Below are 20,981 nucleotides of genomic sequence, written 5' to 3'. Positions count from 1 at the left end.
ATTTTTGTGGGATAAGATGATGGTTTGATTGGCACTATTTCGGGTGCGTATGACTTTTTGATCGCTTGCTATTACACTTTTTATGATGTAAGATGACAAAAAATTGCTTTTTTACACAGTTTTTTTTATGGTATTCACCTGAGGGGTTATATCATGTGATATTTTTATAGAACAGGTTATTATGGACGCGCCGATATCTAATATGTCTACTTTTTATTTATGTAAGTTTTACACAATAATATCATTTTTGAAACAAAAAATAATGTTTTATTGTCTCCATATTATGAAAGCGATTATCTTAGGTAGGGTACCATTTTTTCAGTATGAGATGACGATTTGATTGGCACTATTTTGGGGTGAGTATGACTTTTTGATCGCTTGCTATTAGGGCCGTTTCACACGAGCAGATGCCGTGCGTGGCATCCGCTCCGTGAAAGAGTGCCAAGACCCGCTGCAGACTGCAGAGGCACGGAGCATTAACATGACTGTTAATGCTCCGTGCCTCTCTGAGATCTCTTTACTACGAAATCACAGTGACAACTGTGATTTCGTAGTAAAGAGATCACAGAGAGGCACGGAGCATTAACAGTCATGTTAATGCTCCGTGCCTCTGCAGTCTGCAGCGGGTCTTGGCACTCTTTCATGGAGCGGATGCCACGCACGGCATCGGCTCGTGTGAAACGGCCTTTACACTTTTTGTGATTTAAGGTGACCAAAAAATGGCTTTTTCAACTCAGTGTTCACCTAAGGGATTAGGTCATGTGATATTTTTATAGAGCAGGTTCTTATGGACGCGGCAATACCTAATATGTATACTTTTTTTATTTACTTAAGTTTTACACAATAGCAGCATTTTTAAAACAAAAAAAATGATGTTTTAATGCTACATATTCTGAGCCATAGTTTTTTATTTTTGGGCGATTGTCTTAGGTAGGGGCTTATTTTATGCAGGATGAGGTGACTGTTAGATTGGCACTATTTTGGCGAGCATATGCCTTTTTGATCGCTTGGTGTTATATTTTTAGTGATGTAAGGTGACAAAAAAATGGTTTATTTAGCACAGTTTTTGTTTTATTTTTTTGACGGTGTTCATCTGAGGGGTTAGGTCATGTGATATGTTTATAGAGCTGGTCTATACTGATGCGGCAATACCTAATATTTCCACTTTTCTTTTTTCCCTTTTTTTTACAATTTTTTTTACTTTATTTGGGAAAAATTACGTTTTTGTTTTTTTTACTTGAAACTTAAAATTTTTGGGGCGTTTACAATCGCGCATACAGAGACAAGCGAACACACATTGTTGCGCGTTCCCGAATATCTATGTACGGGAACGCGAGACAAAACGCCCCAAAAAAGCTCAAGAACTTGTTTGAGCGTCGGGCGTTTTACAGCGCGATCGTACGTGCTGTAAAACGCCCAGGTGAGAACCATTCCCATAGGGAATCATTGGTTTCTCCTTGTTGAGCGTTTTACAGCGCGTAGGAACGCGCTGTAAAACGCTCAGGTCTGAACTTAGGGTTACAGCGCGTTCAAACGTGCTGTAAAACGCTCAACACATGAAAACCAATGCTTCCCTATGGCCCTGGTTCACACTTGAGAGTTTTACAGCGCGTTTGAACGCGCTGAAAAACGCCCTACGCTCAAAAAAGTTCTTGAGCTTCTTTGGGGCATTTTGTCGCGCATTCCCGTACATAGACTTTCGGGAACGCGCGACAATGGGCGTTCGCTTGTCTCTATATGCGCGATTGCAAACGCCGGTACAATCGCACATACAGAGCGCTCCTTTCAGAACGCTCAGGTGTGAACCCAGCGTAAGAAATGATTTGCTGATCCCAATCGCAGACCTGTTATTTTTTTTACTTTTATTGGACATGGCAAAAAATTGCACTCATTGTCAGCCTTTTTAGGGGCTATAAAAAGCTGACTTTAGTCACAAAGGCATGCAATGTGTATTCAGGTAAACCTAAATATTTCCCCACTTTCTCCTCCCTTCTCTCTGTCTCCATTTTTATAAATCGGTAACTATTTGCATTAATGAACAATTATAAAGTACTCTTACACATTCACACCATAGCTCACTTTTGAACCTAGTTAGGTGCACACATTTTCCATCTGGACAGGTCATGTTATAATAGGTATTAATACAGATAAGGGGGGTTGAGAGGGAGACATTTCTTTTGGGGCCCCCAAAGTAGTCGCTTCCCCTGCTTCCCCTATAGCTACGCCCCTAGACAGTACTGTATCAAGGAAGAATGTCTACCATAATTTAAAAGAAGACTGTATACACTGCATTATACCTTGTGCAGTTCTTTCATCTTATTCTTTCAATTTTTATGTACCCTACAAGGCCTGCACTAGGTATAATATAGCAAATGAGTATTTCCTTCAGTTCACCCTTAAATAGGTTTTACAAATGAGAATAGGACCTATATATGAATGTAAGTGTGTACTTCTAAAAAAAAGAAGTACATATATCCTACTTCATATATAGTACATCCATCAGGAGTTAAGAGACAATGCTAGATTATGCTTTCATCTATTTTTGACCTTTCTTGCTATATCTTTAATGATGCACTTTCGTAATTCACAGAAGCACACATTCAGCCAAGGGAGAAATGATGGGAGATCCTCGTGATTGTGTTTTTATCTGCACCTCTGCTTTACATGGTGGTGATAAGGTTGATATATCGCTAGCTAGCTTGTAAGCCTGCATTACAACAAGCTATTTACTACATCACAGGTACGGTAGTCAATAATACATGAAATGGTTATTAAACCAATTCACCATGAACACAGAAAAATACCTTTCTTCATAACAGATTTCCTTTTAAATTAGTAATAAAAGCTCCCCAAAGGCAATCCTGCAAACCATGTGGGCTATATATTTACATCTTTGCTGCAACAAACCTCAATCATAGTCATCATTATAGACAAAGCAACAATGCGTCGATAACAATATAAATTCTTTTCTCAGCCAAGATTGCTCTGTTCCGTGAACTAAAAATGTCCACAATAACGGCATGTCAATACTGCTATGCCCTTCATATTTTTCTGTGATTACATATTACTAAACCCTGTAATTTGAAGGTAATGATGGATGTTATGTCTAATAAGGGGCTTAATGACAGAGAGAGTGCCTAACTCAGGGATTTAAAGAGCACCAAGACCACATGGGACAGATATGGGGAGGATTTTCTGTTGTTAAATTGCGGAAAAAATCTATGCAGAATCTCCATGGAAATTGACCTGCGGTGCTAAATTTAAACTATGGAACTAAGCTGCGGATTCTCCCTGTGGATTTCCTCTCTTTGTAAGGCATAGGGTGAAATCTGTAGCATATCTGCCGAAATATCCACAACTCCACATGTATCTGCGGATTGTTTCTGCAGAAATGAAGTCCCATGTAGATTTATTTATTTTATGCACTTATATAGCGCTACTATATTCCACAGCGCTTTACAGACATTAGCATCACACTGTCCCCAATGGAGATCACACTCTAAGTTCCCAATTAGTATGTCTTTGGAGTGTGGGAGGAAAGCGGAGTATCTGGAGGAAACCCACGCAAACATGGAGAGAACATAAAAACTCCATGCAGATGTTGTCCTTGGTTGGATTCAAACCCAGGGCACCAGTGCTAACCACTGAGCCACCATGCTGCCCAGGTATACCCTATAGACATACAGACGTGGACAAAATTGTTGGTACCCTTTGGTCAATGAAAGAAAAAGTCACAATGGTCACAGAAATAACTTTAATCTGACAAAAGTAATAATAAAATAAAATTCTATAAATGTTAACCAATGAAAGTCAGACATTGTTTTTCAACCATGCTTCAACAGAATTATGTAAAAAAATAAACTCATGAAACAGGCATGGACAAAAATGATGGTACCCCTAACTTAATATTTTGTTGCGCAACCTTTTGAGGCAATCACTGCAATCAAACGCTTCCTGTAACTGTCAATGAGACATCTGCACCTCTCAGCAGGTATTTTGGCCCACTCCTCATGAGCAAACTGCTCCAGTTGTGTCCGGTTTGAAGGGTGCCTTTTCCAGACTGCATGTTTCAGCTCCTTCCAAAGATGCTCAATAGGATTGAGGTCAGGGCTCATAGAAGGCCACTTTAGAATAGTCCAATTTTTTCCTCTTAGCCATTCTTGGGTGTTTTTAGCGGTGTGTTTTGGGTCATTGTCCTGTTGCAAGACCCATGACCTGCGACTGAGACCAAGCTTTCTGACACTGGCTAGTACATTTCTCTCTAGAATTCCTTGATAGTCTTGAGATTTCATTGTACCCTGCACAGATTCAAGACACCCTGTGCCAGACGCAGCAAAGCAGCCCCAGAACATAACAGAGCCTCCTCCATGTTTCACAGTAGGGACAGTGTTCTTTTCTTGATATGCTTCATTTTTTCGTCTGTGAACATACAGCTGATGTGCCTTGGCAAAAACTTCGATTTTTGTCTCATCTGTCCACAGGACATTCTCCCAGAAGCTTTGTGGCTTGTCAACATGTAGTTTGGCATATTCCAGTCTTGCTTTTTTATGATTCGTTTTCAACAATGGTGTCCTCCTTGGTCGTCTCCCATGTAGTCCACTTTGGCTCAAACAACGACGGATGGTGCGATCTGACACTGATGTTCCTTGAGCATGAAGTTCACCTTGAATCTCTTTAGAAGTCTTTCTAGGCTCTTTTGTTACCATTCGGATTATCCGTCTCTTAGATTTGTCATCAATTTTCCTCCTGCGGCCACGTCCAGGGAGGTTGGCTACAGTCCCATGGATCTTAAACTTATGAATAATATGTGCAACTGTACTCACAGGAACATCTAGTTGCTTGGAGATGGTCTTATAGCCTTTACCTTTAACATGCTTGTCTATAATTTTCTTTCTGATCTCTTGAGACAGCTCTTTCCTTTGCTTCCTCTGGTCCATGTCGAGTGTGGTACACACCATATCACCAAACAACACAGTGATTACCTGGAGCCATATATATAGGCCCAATGGCTGATTACAAGGTTGTAGACACCTGTGATGCTAATTAGTGGACACACCTTGAATTAACATGTCCCTTTGGTCACATTATGTTCTGTGTTTTCTAGGGGTACCATCATTTTTGTCCATGCCTGTTTCATGAGTTTATTTTTTTACATAATTCTGTTGAAGCATGGTTGAAAAACAATGTCTGACTTTCATTGGTTAACATTTATAGAATTTTAATTTATTATTACTTTTGTCAGATTAAAGTTATTTCTGTGACCATTGTGACTTTTTCTTTCATTGACCAAAGGGTACCAACAATTTTGTCCACGTCTGTATATAGCCTATAGGTAGATATACCATATACATGGTAGTCAGTCACACAGTGCCCTCTAGGAGCCTAGTGCAGTTATTTTAGTGCTTTTGCCTGGACATTTCAGAGACCAAGATGTACTCATATATTGCTTTCTGACGTCATAAGAATTCCGATATCACAAAAAAACTGTAAAAAAAAAAAATAATAATTAAAGGGGACCTAAGTCTTTGCTGAAACCATGAAGGTGCAGCAAGTCGTCTCAACATGCTCTACACCAACGGGTTTTGTCAGCTCTGCTTGGATTTCCCAGCATGAGAGGTATAGATTCATAGAAAGCATATGTGATCAGTAATTGGATAATGTAAATGAGCCCTTCGATGCATGTTTGCCCCCCTTGAAGCTTTTGTAGGAGAGATAGGGAGTACTGAAACTGGTATCATTAGGATGATATCCTTCACTCCTATTTAGCACTGTTCTAGTACTTTCGGAAAGGTTGCCCCTATGGTAGGTACATTGAGCCAACCTGAGTGGGCACTTGATTTTTCCTAATACTGTAGATGTTCTAGCCTGTGGAGCAAAAAATATCCATCTTTTTTGGAAATCTGAGATTCCAGGTTAAAACAAATGATGATAATTTTCTCATAACTCAACATATAATAAGAATAAGATGTACCATGCCACCGTATTACTTTTTATATGCAAAGATTTCCTAAGGCTAAGTTTTAAGATGTGATAAATTCCATCATTAAGTACATGTGCTTCGGAAGAGTCAAAATCATATGATACATATACTGCATGCTATAGGTATATTGATTCAGTGGTGTTACTTCTTTGATGTCAATAACATCATTACATTATTTATGAACATTGATTTTGCCTCTAGTAGAAATACAAATAAAATAAGTACATTAATAATCTAAAGGATATAATCTATGAAAACTAGTGCAAAAAGAGTGCTGCCCATAACAACCTATCAAGCATTTTTCCACGGTCATCTGAAAAATGAGAGCTGGAATTTGATAGGTTGTTATGGACAACGACCCTACTTTTCCTTTGCATTAGCTTTAAGGCCCCTTGCAGACAAGCGTGTGTGGATAAGGTCCGGATGCGTTGCGAATGCGTTCAGTGAAAAATTAGCGATTTGGCAAACAAAGTCATTCTGTTTTGTCTGCGATTCCATGCGGGCGCAATGTGTTCGCTTCACGTGTGAAAGGGATGAGATGAGCAAATTTTTTGAAAATTGATTCAGCTGATTTGCCGAATTTCACCCAAAAATTAGCTTTGTGATGAATTACTTCACCATGAAGCGCATGTTTTTGTAAGTAGCAGGTGCAATGACAGTGAGCTGCGATCGCACCGCCCCCGTCATTGTACCCCTTAGATGCCGCGTTCATACATGATCGCGGAATCTGAGTGTATAAACAGTGTGAAATTAACCTAAAAAAAAAACATTACATCAAACTTACCGCCTCCATTTGTGCGCAAAGGGCTGCCAGCCGCCATCTTGCTTGAAAATCTCGGCCGAAATCACGCGTGGCACGAGAGTACATCATCACGCCGGCCAACGTGGTGACGTATGATGGCATCATGCCGGCCGTCGTGATGATGTAATCTCGTGCCACACAGGATTTCGGCCGAGATCTTCAAGTAAGATGGAGGCTGGCAGCCATTCGCGCGCAAATGGAGGCGGTAAGTTTGAATTTCAGGATTAATCGATTCGCTGACACGAAGCACTAGGATATTCGGCTTCTGAGCACATCGAATAATTGGTGGCTATAGCTACTTGCCATTTATAAACCCAGGCTGTTGTCCCATGGAAAGCCATTTTCTCAGCTAAAATGCCAAAACCCAGAAACAGTTGGCGGTTATATATTTTTATCATTCATTTCTATAGATGGAAGTGCATGAATTAAGTCAGTTAATTTAGAAAAAATGCTGTTCTGAATTTCACTTAGAAAAGCCAGAAGTTAATGCTCCAGAACTGTTGTTCCTACTAAGGCTAGGTACAGGATGGTGCAACAAAGAAAATGTATGTTATACTCTCAGGTTCACACTCGTGCTTTGTGTAATTTTTTTAAAAGGAGTCTATCACCTTCAATTTGACAGTTAAACCTGTCACAGTTATCATTATTATTATTATTATTATTTATTAAGGCGCCATTCATTCCATAGCGCTGTACATATGATAAGGGGTATACATACATCATACAGACAACTGCACTAAGCATGAACAAGACAAGTTACAGACTGGTACAGAAGGAGAGAGGGTCCTGCCCTTGAGGGCTTACAATCTACATGGTATGGGAGAAGGACAGAGTGAAGTTGGTCATGGCGGTATAGAGGCAGCAGGGTCACTGGTTGTAGGCTTGTCTGAAGAGGTGGGTTTTCAAGTTTCTTTTAAAGGATTCCACTGTAGGTGAGAGTCTGATATGTTGGGGTAGCGAATTCTAGAGTATGGGGGATGCACGGGAGAAATCTTGGAGGCAATTGTGGGAACAGGTGATAAGAGGAGAGGAGAGAAGGAGGTTTTGTGAGGATCGGAGATTACGTGTGGGGATGTATCGGGAAAGTAGTTCAGAGATGTATGGAGGGGACAGGTTGTGGACAGCTTTGTATTGGTTAGTATTTTTAACTGAATTCAAATACAATCACAGCAATTTGATGCCTCATTCTGGGGGAGAAAAGGGTGCACACAGTGTCTTGGGGCTGCCCTTTGTGCACTTAACTCCTCATTAGCATATCAATGTAAAGTACTTTTTGTCCAGAATGAAGCAATGGATCACTGTGAAAGGTATCATTACATTCACCTGAGCTAGCCCTACAAGGCACTGTGCATGGTTTAACAGCAAATTTCATTGTGACAGATTAGTTTTAACTAATACACATGAAGAATGAACTACTTTTCAAATAATGGGGCAGAAGCGCTAGCTAGTCTTCCCTGTATAGCACCATTCCCAAACCTCAACTAATAAAAAGCCTAATTTGGTCTCGAAAGATGGGAATCACAGAGGTCAGTCCCTCACCAAGGATGATGTCAGGGGCGTAGCTATAGGAGAAGCAGGGGAAGCGGTTGCTTTGGGCCTGACCTCAGAAGGGGGCCACCCAGGAGGAGGAATAAAAGATTTTATTGTGAGGGCCCACTCAACAGTATTATACAATTACATTATATACAGTGAAATGGATACAGTATATATGTGCAGCAAACGGATGGAGAGGCTGCAGGGCCTGGTCTGAGAGAGTTATCTTCACTAGTCACAGGAGTGGGGGTTGCGTGGGAGTAGGGGTTGCAAAGAAGTTGCTGGAGGGCCCCATTCAAAAACTTTCTGTGGGGCCCAGTCATTTCTAGTTAAGTCACCGGATGACGTTATGCATATCGTAGCCATATGCCATATCAGTCTTTGATAGGAACACAATTTAAAGACATTAACATAGTAACATAGTTTATAAGGCCGGAAAAAGACATCTGTCCATCCAGTTCGTACAGTTATCCTGCAAGTTGATCCAGAGGAAGGCAAAAAAAAAAAACTAGAAGCTAATTTTCCCCACTTAAAGGGTTTCTGTCACCTGAAAAATGGGCATTAAGCTGGCTGACATTAGCGATGTACTAATGTCAGCTGAACATAACTATATATCTCAATAACTATACCATGTCACGGCCTTTATTGAGAAAAACACATTTTTATAATGTGCCAATTAGCCTCTAGGGGCATGGCCCCTGCTCCTAGAGGCTCCATTTGCCCACCTCTTTTCACGCCAGTCTTCTCTTGATTGACAGGGCTAGGGCAGCGCTGCTCTCGTCTTGCTGGCCGTGTCTGCAGTGTAAATCTTGCGCAGGCACAGTGAGGGAAGGACACTCGGCAGCTGCTGGCTTCCTCACTGAACCAGATTTTCACTGCAGACATGGCCGGCGGGAGGAGAGGAGCGCTACCCTAGCCCTGTCATTGAAGAGAAGAAGGGCGTGAAAAGAGGTTGGCAAACGAAGCCTCTAAGAGCAATGTCCCCCCTGCTCCTAAAGGCTAATTAGCATATTTTAAAAGTATGTTTTTCTCAATAAAGGTTTTAGGCAGTTATATGGCACTAATATTGTTATGTTCAGCTGACATTAGCACATCGCTAATGTCAGCCAGCTTAATACCTATTTTTCAGGTGACAGGAACCCTTTAAGGGGAAAAAATTCCTTCCCAATTCCAATCAGGCAATCAGAATAACCCCCTGGATCAACGACCCCTCTCTAGTAGCTATAGCCTGTAATATTATTACACTCCACAAATACATCCAGGCCCCTCTTTAACTCTTTTAGTGAACTCACCATCACCACCTCCTCAGTCAGAGAGTTCCATAGTCTCACTTCTCTTACCGTAAAGAATCCTCTTCTATGTTTGTGTACAAACCTTCTTTCCTCCAGACGCAGAGGATGTCCCCTCGTCACAGTCCTGGGGATAAATAGATGATGGGAGAGATCTCTGTACTGACCCCTGATATACTTATACAATGTTATTAGATATCCCCTCAGTCGTCTTTTTTCTAAAGTGAATAACCCTAATTTTGACAATCTTTCAAGGTACTGTAGTCCACCCTTTCCAGTTATTACTTTAGTTGCCCTCCTCTGAACCCTCTCCAGCTCTGCTATGTCTGCTTGTTCACAGGAGCTCAAAACTGTGCACAGTACTCCATGTGTGGTCTGACTAGTGATTTGTAAAGTGGCAGGACTATACAAATCATATCTCATCATGGGCATCTGTGCCCATTTTGATGCAGCCCATTATCTTATTGGCCTTGGCAGCAGCTGCCTGACACTGGTTTCTACAGCTTAGTTTGCTGTTCACTAAAATTCCTAGGTTAATTTCCATGTCAGTGTTACCCAGTGTTTTACCATTTAGTATCCTTCCAATAACCATAACCTTCCATTTGTCAGTGTTAAACCTCATCTGCCACTTCTCTGCCCAAGCCTCCAATCTGTCCAGATCCATCTGTAGCAGTATACTGTCCTCTTCCGTGTTAATTACTTTACACAGTTTAGTGACATCTGTAAAAAATATTATTTTACTGTGCAAGCCTTCTACAAGATCATTAATAAATGTATTAAAGAGAATTGGGCCCAATACGGACCCCTGAGGTACCCCACTAGTGACAGTGACTCGATCTGAGTGTGTACTATTAATAACCACCCTCTGTTTTCTATCACTGATCCAGTTACTTACCCACATACAGACATTGTCCCCCAGTCCATAAATTATCATTTTATATACTAACCTTTTATACGGTACAGTGTCAAATGCTTTGGAGAAGTCCAGATATACGACATCTATTGATTCGCCGCTCTCAAGTCTAGAACTTACCTCCTATAGAAACTGATTCAATTAGCTTGACATGACCAATCCCTAATGAAGCCATACTGATATGGCATTATTTGCTTATTTTCATTGCGGTACTCCAAGATATCATCTCTTAGAAAACCTTCAGACAGTTTACCCATGACAGATGTTAAACTTACTGGCCTATAGTTTCCAGGTTCTGTTTTTGGACCCTTTTTGAATAATGGCACCACATTTGCTATTAGAGTCCTTAAATATCAGAAATAAGGGTCTGGCTATGACATTACTTAATTCTCTTAGGATACGGGGGTGTATGCCATCTGGTCCTGGTGATTTGTCTATTTTAATCTTTTTAAGACGCCACTGTACTTCTTCCTGGGTCAGACAGGGCACTTTTAATGGGGAATTTACTTTTACTTTTTGCATTTCATATGACAGTTTATTTTCTTCAGTAAATACAGTGGAAAAAAAAATATTTAATAGCTTTGCTTTCTCCTCATCGCTCTCTGCAACTCCCCCTTCATTACTCAGTAAAGGATCGACACCTTCAGATTTATACTTTTTACCATTTATATAATTGAAGAATATTTTAGGGTTAGTTTTGTTCTCTTTGGCAATTAATCTCTCGGTCTCTCTAGTTTGGCTGCTTTTATTTGTTTTTACATATTAATTTTTTTCCTTATAGTTTTTCAGTGCTTCCTCGATACCCTCCTGTTTTAGTGATTTAAATGCTTTCTATTTGCCATGTATTGCTTTCGTTACAGTTCTATTTATCCACATTGGTTATAAAAATGTTTCTTGTTCCTTAACCTTTTATTTTCCATATGGTATGTACCTCTTACAATTAGATTTTAGGATGCTTTTGAAAATATCAAATTTTGTGGCTGTATTTTTTTTTTTTTAGGACTTTGTCCCAGGTAGTTATTCCTATGGCCTCTCTTAGTTGGCTAAATTTAGCTTTTTTGAAGTTTGGTATTTTTGTTCCTCCCTGAAGAAACACTCTTTTTTAATAACTATTGGTGGGTTATTACTTAATGGTCACTATTTCCCAGGTGTCCCCCAACCTGCACATCTGTTGTTCTGTTAGGTCATTACATACACATTTTCTTAATAAAGAGTCAAATTTAGGTTTCATGCACATGCAGAAAGAAAGGATCCTTAAAAACAGATTTTTTTTCCCCACCCCCATCAATAGAAAGGGCTATTCTCATCCACAAAAAAAAAACAAAAAAAAAAACAGACAAGGACCTGCAGTGAGATTTCATGGATCTGTGATTGGGCAAACAGAGCCATGAAAAAAACAGATGTGTGACTAGCTTGTCTTGGATCAATGTGCTATCTGTGTTAAGAACAGATAGCACACTGAATAAAAATCCATTTGTGTGCATGAGGCCTTAGAGTTAGCAATGATCAGAAAATAACCAGTCATGCTGTGGGGAAATCAATCCTTGTCAATGCTCTTCAGGAATCATCGGCAAACTACCAGCTGGTACTCTCAATGAAAGTAGATATGTTCAGACAGAGATCACGACAACACGGGGTCTAGGTTACCTTTAGAAAATGTAGGCTTTTTTTCTGATTATCATGACTTCATGACTGCTACCACATAGCTGCCTTTTCTATGGGGAGTAATTTGGATAGAAGTATGACTGTATTGTATTACAGAATTCCTGGTTATGCAATTCCTTTAGGATACTTCCATTTTCATTTTGAAAATGGTTTACAATCCCAAATATACAGACATGACCTTTTCCTTTCTATTTTCAGCTGCATCTTTTCTGCAAACCTGACATACAGTATAACATATATATTGACATCATGTCTTCATTCTACATGTGGCAACTTCACATACAAATGCCTTTGGCACCTTCAGGATCTGCCCTCAGTCCTACATTACTGCTCTTTCTGAACCAGTTCCTTTCATCCATCATTTATTTAATGGTTGGATTACCTTAATTAATGTCTTAAGGTAATGAAACAAGTGAGTGATCATCAGAACTAATTAGATGTGTTGATCTGGTAGGTCCGCATTATTGGTTTGACTGTACTGGTGCCCTTGAAATAGATGTCCGTATGCCTCATGGATAGATGGAGAAGAAGATGCAAATCGAAGGTTTGTGAGCTTACCACCTATGAGGTTATCACAAATGAATGTGATAATAATAATAATAATAATAATAATAATAATAATAAATACATTTCTTCCGTGAATAAAATGATTTACTGATTCTCTATCAGTATGTCATTGGGGTGTGGGAGGAAACTAGAGTACGTTGTGGAAACCCATACAAAAATATACAAAACCCATGTAATGCTCTTGGTCGGATTTGAATCTAGGATCATCAACCCAAGGCACTAGTGCTACCCACTGAGCAATGATGCTACCTTCGCTCTATGGTATTCAAACATATTTTGCAGGTGGAAAGCTGAGCAGAAAGCTTAAACATTGTGTGACCTGCTATAATATTCCTCAGCCCTGTTTACCCCTCTTACAAATGGTCTGAAACCTGTGGGTCTTCAGCTATTGTGACCCCCAAACTCACAGCACTGAGTTGCCTATTACAATTGCCAATCGTTGATGTTTACAAGTACAATGTGCTTGCCATTTGGCTGGAACTTTTAGCTAATCAATGTCATGGAAAAGAAACATCATTAATCAAAAATGGTTTTGCTTTTTGATGGATCAGGAAAAACATGGTAGATTAAAAGTACTGTGACCTTTCTTTATGGAGGTCGGCATCATTTTCTGATACTGAACTTCATATCTTCAGCGTACATCTACAAAGCCATAAAGGAGAACAATAAAAATCCTGACAACTTGCAGGCGCCATAAGGGGGATCTTAGTGATGTCAGATTTATAGAGCTCCTATTTAGCTCAATAATCAATCTTCAGAAAGCTTTCATAAATCTATTGCTATATTGAAAGTACTTTGGAGCTAAGTAACAGAAAAATAGTAATCAAACCTCTATAAGGTTACTTTCACACTAGCGTTCGATCGGATCCGTTCTGAACGGATCCGCTCATATTAATGCAGACGGTGGCTCCGTTCAGAACGGATCCGTCTGAAAATTTTTCTAAGTGTGAAAGTAGCCTGAGCGGATCCGTTCAGACTTTACATTGAAAGTCAATGGGGGACGGATCCGCTTGAAGATTGAGCCATATGGTGTCATCTTCAAGCGGATCCGTCCCCATTGACTTCCATTATAAGTCGGAACGGATCCGCTCGCCTCCGCAAGGCCAGGCGGACACCCGAACGCTGCTTGAGGCTTTCGGGTGTCCGCTCACTGAGCGGAGGCTGAGCACTGGCAGACGGATGCATTCTCAGTGGATCCGCCTCCACTGAGAATGCATTAGGGCCAGACGGCTGCGTTCAGGGCCGCTTGTGAGCCCCTTCAAACGGAGCTCACGAGCGGACACCTGAACGCAGGTGTGAAAGGAGCCTAAAGATGCACAATCAGAACAGAATGATAGACCTATTACTTAAAAAACCCAAAGGTCCTCTGTATACAGAAGAACATTAAAGGGGTTGTCTCACTTCAGCAAATGGCATTTATCATGTAGAGACAGTTAATCCAAGGCACTTACTAATGTATTGTTATTGTCCATATTGCCTCCTTTGCTGGCTGGATTAATCACGTTATACAATGCTCGTTTCCATGGTTACGACCACCCTGCAATCCTTCAGCGGTGGCCGTGTACACTATAGGAAACAGCACTGGTTTACACCTATGAACCCGACCACCAGAGAAGCCAGCACTTTTTTTTAATATAATGTGCAAGCACGACCACCACTGATGGGTGGTCGTAACAATGGAAATGAGCAGTGTATAAAGTGATGGAAAATGAATCCAGCCAGCAAAGAAGGCAATATGGATAATAACAATGCATTAGGAAATTGCTTGTATTAACTTTCTCTACACAATAAATGCTGTTCTCTACACAACAATAATATTTGCTGAAGTGACACAACTACTTTAACAATAAATCTGAACATTAAAATATGGAACAAAATAAACAATGTGGACATTTCTTGATCAAGCACACTAACAGTATTTTACACAAACCAATGTTACAGGCAATTATTAGAACGAACCAAACGTTCTCCCATACCTGCTGCCCAGAAACAATGATTTTTGGTGCCAGCTGATAGACACGACAACCCATAAATGAGCATTTGCTTGTTTACTGGGTGACTGCTGGCACGTTTACACAAACTAATTATTATTCTACAAATGCTCATTCTTGAGAATTGTACTGATGATCACTCCTTGTAAAAGGACCTACACAAATGAGTCCTTCCTTAACCACTGGCCGATTTTCTATTTTTGCGTTTTATTTTTTTACTTCCTGCCATTTTGAAGCCATAACTTTTTTATTTTTCCATTTAAATAGCGGCATGGGGCTTGTTTTTTTACGGGTTAAGTTATATTTTTTAATAGCATCATTTAATATTGCATATGATGAAATAGGAAGCTGGAAACAAAATTACAAATGGGGTGGAATTAAAATGCGGTAACATTGACTTGTTACCTTCATTCTTTGGGTCGGGACGATGACAGCAATACCATATTTATATACACAGTTTTCCTTTTGTTTTCATATTGAAAAAATAAAACTTAAAAAAAAGTTTATTTTTTTTAGTTTGCTTCTACATATTTTTTTTATAGTTATGTGTATGGAGTTGCATCATGGCTAATTTTTGTTGTGTGATCTTTAGTTTTTACTGATATCATTTTGGAGTGTGTGAATTTATGATCACTTTTGATTACATTTTGTTTGGGAGGTGAAGCAAGAAAAAAATGGCGAATTAGCCATTTTTAATCTTTTTTTCCGTCAAGTAATTCACTGTATGTGGGATAAATACATTTATATTTTAATAGTACAAGGTGATTCCTATAATGTATATTTTCTATTGTTTATTTTTATTATGTGGAAGAGAGGTGATTTACATTTTTATATTTTTTAATTCTGTAAATATTTTTTTTTGAAATGTATTGCTTTTTTTCATTATTTTTTTTGTGCCCCTATACAGGGCTTTATTATGTGCTCTTCTGATTGTTTCTACCTTACACTGCAATGTATGGTAGATTTGCTATGTTCTTATGGAGCTCTGAGCCCTGCAGGTCTCCATAAGAACTACAGTAGTAATAGGCTGGGCTTCTTCAGAGAGACCTAGGCTATTAATAGGAATAAACAGCTTTTTCAATCTTTGTGTGTAAGGCTTCATTCACACGTCCATGGAACACGGTCCGTGAGATACCGGACTGGCATCCTTCTTAGTGCAGGAGCATCATTGGTTGCTATGACGCAGTGCGCTTTGTGCCTCCGCCGCAGTACAGTAAAACACTCTGATAGATCCTATAGATCATACGAGTGTATTACTATACTGCGGCGACAACACAAAGCGCGCGGCGTCATAGCATCCAATGACGCCGTGCGCTCCTGCACTAAGAAGGATTTCAGTCCGGTATTTCACGGACCGTGTTCCACGGACGTGTGAATGAAGTCTAAGCCGTTTAGATCCCTGAAGAGCAGCACTCCCAGAGTAAGGCGTCGTGGTTAAATGTCTGCGATTGCCATTATCACCAATCACCAACATTGCCTCCTAGTATGTGCTGTTTAATACATCTTTAAAGAACCTATGGCCGAATGTATATAGTTTTAGTGGTAAGAAATTGGTTAACCTTTTGACTTTGTGCACCATTTCATAGCAAGATTACCAACCTATAAAAAAAAAAATTAATTGAGATGTTTACCCTTTGGTGGTGACGTCAATTGCAGCCTGTCAAGGATTTTGCTAGCATGTCACTGAATTTGTGCTGAATTTGGAGAAGCCGGATGGAAACATGCAGTTTTTGCTTTGTTCAAGAGGAACCTGTCAGCTCTGTTTTCTTCTCACTCTGGGGGCGTAATAAAGCAGGGACACACATAGATTTCAGCATTGCCTTATGTGTATTTTAGCAGCAGTTTTTGAGAACATACATAAGTGCGCAGCCAGCGTTGCTGGCTAGGAGTACAATGATATTCATGCTAGGTGATATTCATGTTAGCGCACCCCCGACCACCTCCCCCCAGTCTCCAGATGCTAATTGACTGATTTCTGCCCTTGACTGTGTATAGGGAGGCTTCTGTCCATTAGCTGCTGGAGGGTGGGGGGAGCGTGCATATCATGAACATCACTGGATGAAAAGTTAAAGATGTAAGTTCTTAAAACGGCTGCAGAAATACACATTGCTGTGTCTGTCACTACTAGAATAAAAGAGCCGGCAGGAACTGCCTTAAGATCATATATCATATGCTAGGAAGCAGATACATTCTATTGTACTGATTTTAAAAGCAGTACAAGCAAAACGCATCATTTTTTTTTATTATGACAGCTGCAAATATAATGGTATTTATAAGCTTTTTGTATTTTGTATTTCACACAGATATTACTGCTCACCTCTAACAGTAGCAGATCCTGTGCAATGATTCTAGACCAGGGATCTGCAGCCGTGGTGAAACTGCGACTTCCAGCATGCACGCAGAACTCCCATAGGAGCGAATGGAGCATGTTGGGAGTTGTAGTTTTACAACAGCTGGAGAGCCAGAGGTTGTGGACCCCTGTTTTAGACTGTCATCACATTTACAGGTGAATAAAACTGGTAATTGTTGTGAAATTAGGTTACAATATTGTGGCTTCAAAACCACAGCCCCCCTTTCTTTTTACATTGCTGTCAGTAATATACTGAAGAAAAATGGTGCAGCTAAGTTTGATACAAAATATTGTACAACACAACTGTGTCATTTGTCTGGTGTACAGATTTACGTACGAGGAGGAGAAGGCCCATAGGAGAAGAAGTGAATCCTCCAGTGGGCCGCTGAAGAAGGGTGGACTCCCAGATTTAACGGGAACCTGTCATGTTGATTATAATCTAACTAATTATATACAAATCATTAACTACTAAAAAGTACCTTAGATATATTCACTTACTGGTGTGACAGATGCCTACCTCATAATATACACACAAAGATGCCGCATGCCGCATGCTAATGAGCTGATTTGAGTCCAGCGTGATGTCATTGAGTCCAGCGTATATTTAATTCAGAGCTATAGCCACTCCCCTGCCCACCTGCTGCTGATTCATATGGAAAATAACTGTCACTCAGCAGCAGGTGGGCGGGGAGAGTCAGACGCTCATGAATATTCAGGAATCATCAGGACTGTATTGAGTTTTTCAATACAAGATGTTGACAGATTGACTGGATCAATTAAAGAAAGCGAATCAGTCACTTATTTATGTTGCCCTTAGTTAGGACACCATAAAACTGGTGACAGGTTCCTTTTAAGAGCTTCTTATTATAGATGCATTGGGTGGCAGAGACGACTTCTAGGTACAGAGGCATGTCAGCCGCTTTCCCTGGGGACCTGCCTTCTTAAATTCATTACAAGCACCACATAATCAATCATCTTGAGCATTTTGCTGCCTGCGTCTGTGGGAGCCGGTAGTATTTGCATGCAGCTGTACATTGCGGACCCAGAATGAATTTTACTGCTGGGCCCTAGGCGCCGCAGTCCGACACTAAGACGAGCCCGTATACTTTTATTTTCCCGTAACCATGTGCTGTTGTAGACCTTCTAATCATATTTAGAACTTAGGTGCCCTATAGATGGCAGTGTTCACTCATAAACGAATATACTGTACCGTCTATGTGCCTTCTCTATAAAGCTGGAGCAGACTCAGACCAAATACAATCATTTTGCTAGGCTGTTAATATAATATAAAATATGATTGCTATGTGCTACCTGTCTGTCTGTCTATCTATAGGATGTATTTTAGGAAGCACATCCTGTCTCTACTCGTCATTGGGACAGAGGTTTACAAACTTTTTGAGCCCCTTAACTATTATATTTCCATTGTAATCCATTAAGGAACCCTTCCTTCTGTGCTTGCTGCTTGCTAAGCAGTGACCACAAAAAGTTGGGTTTATTACCTGGCAACAAGCATTGCCACCAGAAGCTCCTATTGGGGATCCGGCAATGTCACATACACTGGTGCTGAAGGTCTTCTGGCTAATTTCACTTCCACTCCGTCCTTTTCAAAGCAAAAACCTTGTTATCTGCATACAGTAATTGTAGAGGTTTATATATATATATATATATATATATATATATATAAAAATCAGCACCAAAGTCACTTGCCCACTGCGCCGTGGTCACCAGATAAACATCCGGAATCAAACAAGCGAACAAAAGACCTCAGCATCGCAAGCTCCAAATGTGGCTCCAAGCTGTATATTCAGTCATGCCCACCATACAAAAATGTATTTTTGTATATGTGTGTGTATATATATATATATATATATATATATACACACACACAAACTAAAAATATTAGAACATAATAATATATACAAACACACACACAGTATATACAAATACACAAGGGAAAAACAGACATGCTTTGAGTTAACCCATCATGATTCTGTATATTATATTATATCACCAGGTCGCTGAACGAGAATAAAAAAAATGGGAGCAATACGAAAGTAATCCTCAATGATAAACTGCTCTCTTTAGATTATAGTATTATTATGCATGCATATATCTTGGATGTTTTATTACTGTTTCAGCACCATGGTCTGTAGTCCACAACCAATCAACAACCAGGGATGTAAAGAGTTACATTGTATCTACACAGTGTCCAGCTTGGGAAGTGGGCGTGCCATGCACCCTGCCCATGATGATATGTTGCCACCCTGCCTATTACATCCATATGCCCAGTGAGCTTGAAAATCAGTGTCCTCATAAAGTCCCAGTCACTGTGTGTGTTATTGTGATGCTGTATCAGCAGGAGATTAATTCAGCAGTCTCCTCCACTTCTCACACTTCAGCCAGCATAGTATTCATTCAGCAATTACAGCAACATCAAGGCTGGAGGTGAAAGGGATAGCAGAAGCAGAGCTGTGAGTAAATTCATCCAAAGTACAGAAAACTTTGCTTTACTACATGATGGGGGTTGTTGGTGACTGGTATATATTGCATGTTCTTAGTCATTTTGCTAGAGGTACACACAGGGTGAGCAGGACAGTAGTAACCTCCAGTCATCCCACAAGAATAGGACCTCTCAAGATCAGTAGATTTCCTCAATGTCCTTGCCCTTCTTTAGCTTTTTCTATATGCACAGTCCTTTACCTTATACATCTGTCCCATCAGTCTTTCTTCTCCAGCACCTGCTGTTCCTAATATATCAATATCCCTGCACTTCACTTCAATGTTAATATTCTAGGTGGCCTTATCAACTTCACTGTAATGGTTCATCATTGCCCTTTTTTTTAACACATTCACTGCTGGTCCCCCCTCCAATTTCCTGTTTTCATCCCATCCACTTACACATGCTTGAAGTACAATCATAGCAGTCTGGTGTCTGACAACTGCTAATTACTTGGAAGCAGAAGCAATTGTGGTCTATATGAAGCTAAAAGTTTCCCCAGCATTTAAGGTGGAACCTCAGCTTAAGGTAGAATGGATCATTGGTCTGCTTACCTGACAATAACATACATGACCAGAACGTTTCCAAAGAGCCCCACCACGCAGATCATGGAGTAGAGAGCTGTTATGATGATGGCTATAATGATGGAGTTGGTGTCCTCCTCAGGAAGCTCTCGCCCCTTGCACAGGTAGGACTGGTTGCCATCTAGCCTGGTTGTGTTACCCAAGGAGCCAACTGGACATCTCATGGTTGACAGTGAGCTATTGGCACCTAGCTCAGAGCTGTTGATGTTGAAGCTGTCAGGGAGCAACAAGGAGCCGTTCATAATGATGTCCATGTTGACAGCCGCCAGAGATACTTGAGAGGTAAGACAAGCTAGGATGTGAGTGCTGGATCTCCAGTCCCTTCAGTCTCTCTCACATCTTCCTCCTCCTCTTCAGCTACTTCCCTCTCTCCCCCTCCTCTTCACAGTCACAGAGAGAAACCTTTCAGCAGGCTAGTAGCTAGGCAATGACAGAGATGGCAACATAAACCAAGGTCCTTGTAGAACTGAGTGGTCCTTGCTGCCCTTGCAGCAGTGGTGTCCATGTGTTGATGTGTCTAGTGGTGGCTGCTACCTGCTGCATCTACATCCACACCACGCCTCTTAACTCATCATTACTAATCTTTCCGAGCATCTCAAGCTATCAGAGGAGGGTTGTAACCACAAGACCAGGTTAGCAGAGCCCGGTGGCAATTTATGACACTCACTGAGGACAAATCAGTAGCTACCATGGCCAGGTGGTATGAACCAACTGTCCTACAGCTCTTTTAGTGTCATATAGAAGCCCCCCTCTAGATATAGTCTCCATCCTTTGATCACATGAACATAAATGTGTATTTTAAGCTATGGA

General features: G+C 40.4%; 1 protein-coding gene across 1 annotated transcript in view; it reads right to left on the bottom strand.

Annotated features, from left to right (window-relative positions):
- Positions 1-20,667, bottom strand: part of OPRM1 (opioid receptor mu 1) — a 173,965-nt gene extending 153,298 nt beyond the window's left edge. The window contains exon 1 of the mRNA XM_044290574.1: positions 20,142-20,667. Within this exon, the coding sequence (XP_044146509.1) occupies positions 20,142-20,425 (284 nt within the window). The 5' untranslated portion in view covers positions 20,426-20,667. The remainder of the gene's footprint in view (positions 1-20,141) is intronic.
- Between the last annotated feature and the right edge of the window lie 314 nt (positions 20,668-20,981).

This window comes from Bufo gargarizans, chromosome 4 (genome assembly GCF_014858855.1).
Source record: "Bufo gargarizans isolate SCDJY-AF-19 chromosome 4, ASM1485885v1, whole genome shotgun sequence".
NCBI lineage: Eukaryota > Metazoa > Chordata > Amphibia > Anura > Bufonidae > Bufo > Bufo gargarizans.
The sequence above is the reverse complement of the archived record's forward strand: the minus strand, read 5'-3'. Positions and strand labels throughout refer to the sequence as shown.